Source organism: Xenopus tropicalis, chromosome 3 (assembly GCF_000004195.4).
Source record: "Xenopus tropicalis strain Nigerian chromosome 3, UCB_Xtro_10.0, whole genome shotgun sequence".
NCBI lineage: Eukaryota > Metazoa > Chordata > Amphibia > Anura > Pipidae > Xenopus > Xenopus tropicalis.
In genome coordinates, this window is record NC_030679.2 from 78,124,946 (window position 1) to 78,138,061 (window position 13,116).

Sequence of the window (13,116 nt, forward strand, 5' to 3'; positions counted from 1 at the left end):
ATAAAACAACAACAGCACATTTTTTTGGATACCAGATATGCCTGCCTGCTGTTTCGTTCCCGTACAATCTTACATGATATGCCATGTCCAGACAAAATACCTATTTCTGTGTTTACGCACAATTACCTAATTCAAAAGGCACAGGAAAGGTGCCTTGCAAAGATATTTTCAGTGTTTTGCGGTGCAACTTCACTTCACAGTGGCTGTTCTCCATAGGGCTAAAACACATGGGGGGGGGGGGGGATGGGGAAGGGGGAGTTGACTGCCACTGCTGCTCCATCTTATATTATCAGATGGAAAGCATCATGGCTGCAGTGTACCAGTACATTTTTGCATCTTTCTTGCATCAAATTTAAACTCCTTACCCTCACCCACAAATCCTTCAGTAACAATGCTCCACCTTACATATCAAGCCTCATTTCCAAGAACTCTCCAAGTTGACCACTTTGACCTCTAATGATCAGGCCCAGACTGGCAGTCAGTGTATTCTGGCAAATGCCAGAGGGGAGATTTTACAATGCCAAAGACAGTCTGTTTGGACCTCTGTGTGCTTGAAATGCCAGGACCTGTTTTGAATGCAGGCCAGCTAATGTGATCTTAAACTTTCTTCTGCCCTAGTAACCTCATGAATTCACAGCATCACATCACATGCACACCTCCAAAACTTCCCTAGAGCAGCTCCCTACCTGTGGAATCCATAACCCCACAATACCAGGCACTCCCCCTGCCCTGCACAGATTTAAATGTTCCCATAAAACATACTTCTCCCATGAAGCTTACCAATGTGGCCATACACGGGCAGATTCTAGCTGCCAATATTGGTCCTTTAGACTGATTCAGCAGCTTATCTGCCTGTCTATGGGCATGAACGACAAGCATCCCTGACATCTGGCCTGAAATCACCCAGATCTTGATTGAGCAGGTTTGATTTTTCTGTCAGATCGAGGGGCCAGATTGGCTCATTGATGAGGTCCCTGAACCGATGGCGCCTATACCTGCCGCTTTAATTCAATAGTTTGGCCCCAGGGCCAAACAACCAAATTAGCCCGATATTGAGATATCTGTGATATTGAGAGAAGATCCGCACTTGGGACCTTGCAAGCGGATCTTACCGTGTATGGCCAGCTTTATCTAATAACCAATTAGATATCACATAGGACATCAGTTTATGCATGTCACATTCTGCCGACTCCCCACTAACACTGTCCTTACACTCACAATATAAAAATAGTTCAGCGCCTAAGGCAAATAGAGAGATCAGAAGCTCATATAGTGTAGTAATTTAAATCATTCAAATTAACACCCACTGTTATAGAAAATATTAGAGGTGTGTTTCCCCTTTTAACTCCGAAAGTAGCATATAGACTCAGATGTTATTTGGATGCATGCTGTAGTAATGCCTCCACCATTCAGCAAAAGTGCCTACTTACAAACTGATGGTTAGAGGTATTGCCTGTAGTAATCAATCAAGCAAGATTTGGCACTCAGTTTACATCCTGCTTACCAACACTTGCTTTTCTTCCAGCAGTTGCCTCCCAACTGTTATATTCTTGTGTTGGAACTCTGTTTATATGTGATTTAGCTATGCTAGCTGCTCCTCCAGTTGGTGCCTTCCTCTGCACAATGCCTGCACATTTTGGGGCATTGTAATAAAAGTTATAAACTTTGCACTAGGTACAGTAAAGGTCCCCATACACGGGCCGATAGTAGCTGCCGATATCGGTCCCTTGAACCCAATGTACAAACTGCTGCTTTACGACAATGGCTATGATATAAGAGGGTCCTTTAAAGAGATACTGACACCAGAAATTAAAGCTTTTTTTCATCAGATTCTCCATGTTCCTCTGTGAGGAGGCTGCCATATTTGTGTTACTACAGTAATTACAAAAGCAGCTCTATCAGTGAAAAATGATCAACGTGACCTATAGGTAACTTTTAATGTACATTAGCGTTTTGATGAGTAGTTTTTCGTTTTAGTATCACTTTTAGAAGGTTTAGGGGTATCTGGACCAGCAAATCCTCATGTACCCTAATTGTCATCCTCATTTTGTCTCCACAAGGATGGCCACCCCCACAGTATTTCTAGTGTTTTTAAAGGGTATTTTCTTTTATTATTTCCTTTTAAAGCAAAACACTTTCTGTTCTGCTGTGTGGATTTGTCCTTGGCTGCAATCATAAGCAAAACTGAAAATAGTACTGTGGCAAGAAATGCAGTGTACAGAACAAATAAAGTGTGCCCTCTCCTGGAAAATTAAAAAGGTCTGCTCATTAGCTGAATAAGTACGTTTCAGATATGGATACAAATACACATGAAAATCTCGAAGCTAAATGAAAGGGGGCCAAAATAGCCCTTATTGTGTTCCTGTGGTTGCTAGTGGGAGGTCTATTTAAGCACTCTGATAAATGTACAAGGTATTTTAGATTACTACAGCAGTATCCACTGTGACAGCCTTTATAACCTAATATGCATAGTGAAGTGGCAAACAAGCTGATTTTAGATAAATCGCCCCACATTTTCTTATTTGCACTTTAGGTTGACTGTTTTCCTAAAGCTGATGCACTGCTTGAGAAGAGAAAAGAGCTACGAAAGGAAGTAGAAGTAATAAGAAGACAGTTTGCACAACAGGTCGGTTTCCTTCCTTCTTTCAAATTCACTGTTCTGTTGACATCCTCAGTAGCTGTCCCCTATGAACATTCTGTTAGATTACCAGAATACAACCCTTTGCTTTACCTTCTGCTGTGCCTGCTTTGTTTGCAGGAATTCATTATGCAGGGGCATTTTCTCAAGTCCTATTCATTAATCTCAGGTTAACTATACTATACTGCCCTTTTAATACCCAGTTGGAGTTGCAGGGTTAGTGTTCAATGGAAAATGCACAGCACAATGTGTCCAAAGGAAAATAAAAGCACTCTTTAAGTGCTTAAATGTTTTTGTTTTTTTTTAATTTCCACCAACAGAGTCAGAAAACGTTACTGCATTGTAACTACACTTACTATACTTAGCCAACTTTTCATGGCTCATTCTTGAAGTTATCAGGTAATTCTCAATAACTATCTAGCCCTACTCCACTCTACTAAAGTTACTATATTTTAATGAAAAGATGGAGCAGACTTTACCATGGTGGGCCTAATGACGGTATTGGCTCAGGCAGGTCCATTTATTGACTCTGCCCCCAGGTCACAGGCAGAGGCAGGGCTTGATAGTTCTCTGAACTCTCACCTTCCCTAAGCTGACAGCCTCCAGAGGTACAGAAGGGCTAAAACTAGGGGTAAATAGGCAGAAAAGGCATGTGCTCTGCACCCCATTACTGTTGTGCCCTAGGCAAATGCCTCTTCTGCCTACTCCTAGTTCTGGCCCTGGACTTAACTGGACTTTGACTTGAGAAAGGGCTCTGCCCGAAACATGTAGTGTGCTGACACTGCCATTAAATTCACTGCATTTTTCAAATGCTGCTTGGAGCTGTTTGATTCCTTTTTGGCTTTCGATCTTATGATATACTGTTGGGGTGGCTCACAGACACCTGGAATCAGCAGCCGTATACTTCTGATTATTTGTGCTGAACTATAACCCAATCATTTTTTATTAAAAATGTATAAACTTTTTAAAAAGGTTTACAGTATTTATATGAAAAAGTGTTTGCAAATGGATACACTGATGCACACTGATACACCAGAACATGTTATGCAGAATATTTTAATGTTTGAAGTGCATTATCTGACCTCTAATATTTGAAATGAAAGAGCCTTGCTAATAAATTAATAAATGGATTATTACAAAAATGATTTGCTTGCATACTCACTTAAAGGTTTAATTCTGATGTTTCAGTCTTGATGACCACACAATAAACCTCAGTGGGCATAGCTTGCATTCACAACAGACATGGAACACCTCATTTGAAGCATAAGTAAAATAATATCTCTGCCATCTAGTTATACTGGGAGCTCTTCCATGAGAAGCCATAACAAGAAGTTATAGAATAAAACACATATAGCTACATGAACAAGATGTTTGCTGTCGCTAATCATTCTTATTTATTTTACAACTCAGCAAACTCTGACTGAGGCAGAAGCCCATACACTTGAGCAGTGCATTGCAGAAGAAGAGCAGCTTGTGAAGGAGCAAAGTGAACGCAGGGAAGATCTGGTCAATCTAACGCGTTTAGTTCAAATTAAAGCTGAGGAGAGAGAGCAGAAATCACGGGATTTGATCAAAGCAAAGGTGACTACTATTCCAAATTATTTATATGCAGAATAACTTGTTTAGCCTAAATATAGCTTTTACTTCACAAATCAATCTAAAGAGATTAAAGGGGTAGTTTACCCTTAAAATAACTTTTAGTAATATGTAGAGCATTGATATTCTTGGACAACTTCCTATTGGTCTTCATTTTTATTTTTAGTGATTTTTCAGTTATTTCGCTTTTTGTTTTCCAGTTTGGTATTTCAGCGGCTATATGGTTGCTAGGCAGTAGTTGGAATGAAAGACTGGCATCTGAACAGGAGGAATAAATAATAAAAAGTAACAATAAAAATACAGCTGTAGTCTCACAAAGCAATGCTGTTTTGGCTGCTGATTCAGTGACCCTCATTTGATGCAGCATCAAAGTTGCTAGGAACAGGACATTCTATAGCATACAACATGTTAATTACCCCTTTAAATAAGTGGCAAAATGATTTACTTGTTTTTGACAGTAAATGTTATTTTATTGAAATAAATGGCAATCTGAGCAAAGCCAACAAGGGGAAAAATAAGAACTGCCATATGAAACATGCAGAGTCCCTAAACAGCAGGCCTGGACTAGATTCAAAATAGGCCCTGGCATTTAAAGTGCACGGAGTCAAACAGCCCCCCAGCAGCCCACTAAATAGTGACTGTCTTTGGCTATAAAGCTATAGAGCCAAGTCTATTAACAGAGAGTTAGTATTATATATATATATATATATATACATACCTACATATATATACATATATATATACAGTAGTAAAAATAAAAGTGTTATAAGTTTTAAGTCTGTAAAAAAAGTTTTGCAATTGCTAAAAATATCAAATTCCAAGGAATGTAGGTTTCGTAGCCTATTCATAAATCATTACAACACATTTCTGGAAATGACTCGAGAATGTGCTGCACATGCATATTAAAACAATTAGAGCTGTTAGGGTGTTTTTGGCCTGTTTCCCAATAATGGAAACATATATTGTGGAAGTGGTTACTCTTCTTTGTCGGTTGTCACAATTTCTCAAACGTTGCATGATCTGTTACGCACATATATTTTTCACTATTGTCAAATACCCAGGAGATACATAGTTTACATTTCTGTATTCTCATGAATAATGTAAAATGCTATTGTTTTCCTTTGTAGGAATGCTGGATTACAAGAATACATCTCCAAATGCTTGTAGTTAAAGGCCATATTGGTCATGTGTTTAGTATGCATATAGTGAAGCACTGTATCCTGGCTACCTGATATAGCTATATTTCCAGCTTATGTAGCTAGGAGCCATGATGCTTGGGTCTTTGGTCTGGAAACTGACACCTCATTTTCAGTCAGTCACAGTATGAATAATATAACTAGCTTCAGGGTTAGACTGTGCTGATGGCCCAGACCCGAGCTCCATCCAGCTGCTGTTCTCTCCCCCCCCAGTGCACACAAAAGTAACTATACTGCATATGCGCTCGGGGGAAAGGGTTGGGTGGGCAGCGGGGGGTGCAGGGGCCCCTGGGGTGTATCACATGTACACTGGACTGTATCACATGTCAATGGGTATTCAAAACTTGTCACTTTGTTCAACCTACAGTAGTTCTATCATGAATACTTTGACTAAAACATATTTTTAAAACATTTTGTAAAAGGAGACATTTTTTAAGCAATTTACTGTATTGGGTAAAGTCCTACCAAAAGGTGGACGTCTCCTTTAAAAACTGACCTATGAGAATTTAGACTGAAGCAGAACTTATACTATACAAAAAATACATGTGACGTTTTTGGGACTCTCGTCCCTTTCTCAAACATGATATATACTGCCTAATCGACTCTTCTTATACCCATAAGTCCCTTTGTTCCTGTTTGCAGCACCAGCTACCTGCTTCATCTTAAAGACACATGGCTAAACACAATTGTACAAGTATTACACAAAGACATATATAAAGACATATAATTATATAAAGACATATAAATCATAATCACGATTCATCCCCCGGGCTCTAATGTATGAATCCAAAATACGTCAGATTTTTTCAAATGTAATTCTCTATTACCTCCACGCCTAAGTACTGGGATCGATTCTATCACAGCGTATCGGAATTGAGAGGTGCTATGTCCGGTTTGTTTAAAATGATGTGGGACAGGCAATTTAACTACTTCATTCTTGATTGTGTTTGGAAATACAGTCCGTAATTGGTTTTATTGTCTCTCCTACGTACATACAGTCAACATGGACATTTAGGGGCAGATTTACTAAAACTCCATAATTTCTCATTTTTATTTATTTTCAAATTCGGCTAAACTTGTTTTCCTGAATGTCTAATATTTACTAAAAAAAAAAAATTGCAAGGAAAACTTGCTGTGAGAAAAGTCATAAAAAAAAAACTCGACTTTTTCAAAGTGTCGCCATGAATCAGGATTTTTGGACAAAACCCAGCAAAATCTGTAAAGTTTCTAGACAAAAAGAAAGAACTTCAAGGAAAGGGACCTTTGTCATTGGCTTCTACATGAGCTCGGCAAGTTTAATCTGGCTAATTGTTGAATTCAGATTTTTTTTTTACTTGTTTGGTAAAATGGTATTATTTTTACATGTTTTTTCTCTCCGGCTTTTAAAAAAAAAAAAAAAAATATTGATGGTTAGTAAATGAGCTCCTTAATGTAAAAAAATACATAAATAGTGGAACATGTATGTACTGTATGTATATCTTTATTTATAAAGCGCTACTTATGTACGCAGCGCTGTACAGTAGAATACATTAATACAAACAGGGGGTTAATACCCTCTTATCTTGTAAATTTTACCAGATTGTGGATGACTAAATGTGGAGCATTTTATTACATTACTACATTTCCTTTTATTAGATCCAATGTAGGCTTTCACTAAGCAGGATTTACCTATGTTTGGGATGTGCGCTATGTGGTTGTGTAATAAAAGGCTCCACATTTATTCATCCACAATCTCCTAAAATTTACAAGATAAGAGGGTACTATACATGTTCCACTAGTTATGTCATTAATTATATGAAATGTTCATGTGAACTAATGTATGTAGGAGAGACAATACAACCAATTAGGTATCATATTTCACAGCACCACTCCCACATCATTTTAGACCAGTGATCCCCAACCAGTGGCTCGTGAGCAACATGTTGATCTACAACCCCTTGGATGTTGCTCCCCGTGGCCTCAAAGTAGGTGCCCATTTTTACATTCCTGGCTTGGAGGCAAGTTTTGGTTACGTAAAAACCAAGTATAATGCCAAACAGAGCCTTCTGTAGGCTGCCAATCAACATAGGGGCTATTAAAAAGCCAATTATAGCTCTTATTTGCACCCCCAGGAACCTTTTTCATGCTTGTGTTGCTCCCCAACTCTTTTTCCATTTAAATGTGGCTCACAGGTATAAAAGGTTGGGGATCCCTGTTTTAGACAAACAGGACTTAGCATCTCTCAATTGCGATACGCTGTGATAGAATCAATCCCAGTACTTAGGCATTGAGGTAATAGAGAATTATATTTGAAAAAATGTGAGGCATATTGAATTCATACTTTAGGTACATTAGAGCCCCTGGGGATGAATTGTGATTATAATCTATATGGCTGTGTAATACTTGTAAATGAAAAGTCCAGTTGAAATAGGCAATAATTATATGATCATGTCAGTATCAGTAAAGCTCAATGATTTTTATTTATGTAATTATCCTTCTTAACAGCAAAGATATCAGCAAGTTCTGCAGGAAGTTAAAGGAAGGCAGCTGATCATAGGAGAACACAAAAAGAAGAACCAGGACGTCCAAAAAAGGTAGAGCACATGGAAATGCCATGTTGGAATGGACAAGTTTGAAAAATTAATAATACAGTTATAATGTAATTAACTAGGTTCCATTTTACAGGCTTAAAGAATTTGCCAAAATGTATGACATCATTCGGAATGAGAGGAATAAGTGCGTCAGTCTGATTCAGACAGCTATGCAGCGAGCCTCAGAACTACGAGAAAAATTAAAAATTTTTGCAAATGAAATGGAGATACTCAGAAACAATGCAGTAAACAAAGACAGGTAAGTGGAAATATAACTATTAGTTTCCCTATTCTGCTACCAACAAACTCAAATACTATTAATTTTACAAACAATATGGAAGAACAAAGTACAGTGATAAATATTTTCCGCCAAGACTATCCAACATCTCATTCTGAGGTTAGTCCTTCCTTTGCTGCTGTTACAACCTCTATTCCTCTGGGAAGGCTTTCCACTACATGTGAGGCTGGGCACTGATGTCGGGTGGTTTCCAACTTTAATATACTGCATATGTACAAGTCTATGTCTACACAAGGGATTCCTGGGAAATACAAGCAAGATAACGGCATGGTTCTTCTATAGAGAAATCCCTGGGCCAGTGCAAATTTGTCTAAAGAGATCTTCCAGTCCGAGAGGAAAAATGAAATTATTTAATTTAGTAGAAGGTACCAAACATATTGGCACCCCCTAGTGAATTAGCCTTTCCTTGTATTTTAAATGGTATTAAATTCACCATTAAATTCTTTTTAGCATGGTTTTAATAGATATCATCTACCTATTTTGAAATTTTGCTTCACTTATTTTTGAGTTCTACTTAATAACGCTCTAAATTATGGGAAGGCCATCTTCCATAGAGTCCATTTTAAGCAAATACCTCTAACAATGTTAATGATTTCAGTTGTCTTTATAATAAAAAAAAGTCCAGTTTCAGAGCATTCTAGATAAAAGACAACTATCTTATTTTTATTGCTTAGCTTTCTGTTTAGGCACTCTCTTACTTATCTTTCTGTGTTTACATGCAAACTGCTGTTTAGTTACTATGGTAAGCATCCCCAGCAACTACATAGCAGTTTAATTACCAAAGTTGAGTGCAGCAGAACATAAATAAGGAAAAGCAAATTAAAAATGAACACTATTTTTAAACTCTCACAGTTTAAATGGTTGCACCAATTCTATCTCACAACTATACAGTTGAGGTCTATGGGGCGCAACTGGGAAGCAAAATGCTTTAGGCGTGGGATTGAGGAGGCAAGTTTTCTATACATGGTCTGGTCCTGTCCACATGTAGCCAAGTTTTGGACTGAGGTTATGAATCTCCTGGCAGATAAGCTAGACTTTCCTAGATTGCTTACACCCCGGGTGTGTATACTGGGAGTCTTAGATAAATTAATAAATGCCAACCATGCCAGACCCAGATATAGAACACTCCTGTATTATGCAAGAAAAATTATTGCAATGACATGGATGGGACCCAAACCTCCCACAGTCCAAAATTAGATCACACTGGTAAATCAGACAAACTGAAAGTTAAGCTCACCCTGCTAGCCAGAGGTTCCCATGGAGTCCCATGGTGGGAGGCAGGGCTAGGTGGAGATACTCTATTCTATATGTATTGAGGACCTAAACCTTCTATGTAGACCTTTGTGTATTGGGTATTCACTCTTAATCATATCTGTGATAGGAATAAGATTACTATAGAGAAAAGGTTGCTCGTCACATAGTCGAGACGACTAATATACCAACAATAGTAAAAATATTCTCATATGTACTTTATTCTGCCACTGACCTATGTTTTGTGTAATGTTCTTTTTGTTTTAAAACAATAAAACATTACCTATAAAAAAAATGAAGACTATTTCATATTGAAACACCACTGTGTACCTCACTCACAATCGTTACACTTAGTGGATAAGGAATACTGTCTTGTCACACATGGAGCACATTTCACCCCAAACCCTTTTGAAAGTATAGCAAGCAGCATGCAGTGTATTGGCATTAAGGGTCCACTCACAGTAATATTTCCTTAACTTTAAGATGAAACCTCTTAGCAGGGAGTCTGTGGTGTGTACACAATGTCAGTGATATTAGCACAGTATGAATGTTTGTGGTGTTTTTAAAGACTATTCCCTGTAAACACAAGCAGATTGATTTATGATGCTTTATGGCTTTTTTAGTCACTCAACTGTTTATGGAAATCATTGCATAGTTTTAGGTCCTGGTTAATTTGCAGAACAGATTTAGATCCTTTCTTAACCGTGTAATCTTTTTGACTTAAGTTTAATGTTAGTTGGGTGCTAAATATTTGCTACTATTGTCTTTGGTAGAAGAAAATTTTATTGTAGTGAAGAAGTCATCGATAAATAGAATTGGAACCCAGTTTTGGTTCCCAACCCATAAGGATCCATAGATTTGTAAAAAAAAAAAAAAAAAAAAAAAAGACATTTCTTTGTCCTAACAAATACTCAAATACCAACAAATAACAAATACCTTTATAGATCCTAAATATTTACTACATATTGGATGGGGCACCTGTGAACTGTATAACACGTATTAGTATTACAAGATAGGTTTAAATTCAGTTTAAAACATAAGAAGGGTACAGGTACTCTAATTTTGTCATTGTTCTTTTATAGACAGTTACAGAAGATTAAGTTAAAGGAGAACAACAGTCAAATGGTAAGGGACAGTCTGCAAAAGGATTTGAGCAGAGTTCGTGTTTATCTTGAAGAAATGAAAGAAAAGAGAGAACAACAGAAAATGCAAATTGGCAGACTCACCAATATGATCAATCAGGCTGAGGTTGATATGATACAACTTCGCAAAAAGTACCAAACAGCTGTCCAGAACAGAAATGAGAGGTGAGAATGGGCAGCTCTCCGCCATGAATTACTAATCAGCAGGGACTGGTGTAGATTTGAGCATCTCTACTAATCTATTAGGCTAACATCACATAGACATTTTTTTTGCCAGATTATTTTGGCCAGAGAAGCAAATCACAAAATGTCTTTCCCTGACAAATCAGATCTTTGGTTAGAAAGCATTTACAGTTACTAGCTCATTTCATACAAATCATTTATATAGTCTATAATTGTGTAAAGTATGTACTTAAACCACTTATCTCTATGGGGAATTACTGACCTGTCAATCCCATGTTGGTAAGAAGCTTAGTGGGATCATAGACAGTTATAATGTAAACATAATTACACTATATGGCCTAAAGTATGTGGACACCCCTAATTCTTGAAATTGCTGGCACAGGAGCCTCCCATACAATGACTTTTTGTAACAACTTGTGCCTCCTATTTGAAAAAGTTAGGGGAAGATTGTTCCCTGTAAATAATTAACCCTTGAACAAATAAAAATCCAGACATAATTGGTTTGCTAAGATAAGAGTAAAAGAACCTCACTTGCCTGCATAGATCCCTGACTTCAACCAACTGAACACCAGTGGGATGAATTGGAACTGATGTTATGTGAGCCAGGCCTTATCACCCATCATTAGTGCCCAACATCTTCAGAAGGGTAGAGGCTAACCTTACCAACATTATATTAATACCCCTAGTTTTAAAATGAGATATTGGACAGAAAGGTACCCTACATACATTTGTTCATAGAATGTATTTTTATTACATGACATGCGGAGAAACTGGTAACAAAGAAACATAGACCCAAATACTGGATTGTGTAGTTAGTGCCCCAACTAATAATTAAGACCGAATAGAGAATTCGAGTTATCAAAGATGAAACAGTGACAATGGGCTTATATTTAAAGTGCTATTCTTGGCCCACTCAGGTCTTTTATTTGCAGTTTTTGCCTTTTGCCTTCTCCGTCTTTGTGGTGTGAATAAGGATGAAGTCCAGAGAGTTTTACCCAGCAGCACCTTTTTATGGCCCTGTGACTTTACTCTGGGACCTGCTTCTTTCTTCATCTGACCCATCCGCAGAGACTTCATTAGAAAATCATTAAACATCTCTCAGATACTTAAGAAACTGACAGAATCCATGCTATTGTCTATTGTGTTTTGTTTGTCATGCTGGGAAAATATGAATCTTATATATATAGATATATATATATGCCAATATAGATACTTTTTGCCTGTATTTATATGTTTTAGGGAACGTGGTGATTTTTAAGAAGAGTGCTCCTAGTTTTACAGAGGGAATGTTTGTATCCACATTATTTCCTGCACCAGAGAGTTTAAAGGAGAATGCAAGTCAAAATTTAAAAAGCATACTGCCCAATAGTCGTCCTATTGTTTAGTAAAAAGGCCACACTTTTGGCTCACCTAATCAAATATTTACTCAGTCACACTTACTTCACATTTTCTAGAACAGGCAGCCATCTCTAAAAAGGTATTCTCCCTTCCTTTCCCTCCTTGCTTCATACTGCACATGTGTTTCATTCCCTCCCCCTCTGCCAGATCCGCTCCTGATTGGCTGGTGGGCATGTGTAGCTCAGAACAGCAGACAGGATCAAGTTACACACATGCTCAGAGAATAGGAAGGCTGCCGCTGGCAGCCTACAGGAAGGGGAGAGAGATTTCAGTGATGTCACTGTAGTCTTCACACTGCTGTAGGCTGCCAGCACCATATCTCAGAGAAGCAAGCAGGGATCTGGGAATTTAGATATGCAGTAAGTACTTAAAAAGAATGCCTTTAGACTTACTTTTAATTTATATTAACCTTTCATTGTCCTTTAATGGTTTACAGTTATATCTAAATTTTAGGGTCAATTTACTGGTTTCAGTATTTTTTTAATTGTGAAAAGAAATTGGAATAACCAAAGAAAACCCACAAAAACACAGAACACACAGACTCCATGTACCAGCAATAATTTAAAATGTTATGGTTTGTTGTAATCATATAGTTTCTATAAAAGACAAATATACTCAATAAATAAGTCACTAAAGTCAAATCTAATTTAAATGTATCTATGAAAAAGTTTGAACACGTCCTTATCTGGACATTCGATATTCACATTTGACAATATCACGATTCAAAGATATTCAACAATGATAGTGAATAGTGATGAGTAGAAAGAAGCGGATGCCTGCCTTGTGTCTAATAATATAAGAAAATACACAAAAACAGGGCTGGCATATAGATACTGTACAAGCA

At 37.6% G+C, this 13,116-nt stretch overlaps 1 protein-coding gene across 1 annotated transcript in view; it reads left to right on the forward strand.

The window, feature by feature from the left end:
• ccdc146 (coiled-coil domain containing 146) overlaps positions 1-13,116 on the forward strand; it is an 84,602-nt gene that overhangs the window by 59,883 nt on the left and 11,603 nt on the right. Inside the window, exons 10-14 of the mRNA XM_018092324.2 lie at positions 2,534-2,626; positions 4,049-4,219; positions 7,915-8,003; positions 8,095-8,259; positions 10,632-10,856. Coding sequence (XP_017947813.2) covers positions 2,534-2,626; positions 4,049-4,219; positions 7,915-8,003; positions 8,095-8,259; positions 10,632-10,856 — 743 coding nt within the window. The remainder of the gene's footprint in view (positions 1-2,533; positions 2,627-4,048; positions 4,220-7,914; positions 8,004-8,094; positions 8,260-10,631; positions 10,857-13,116) is intronic.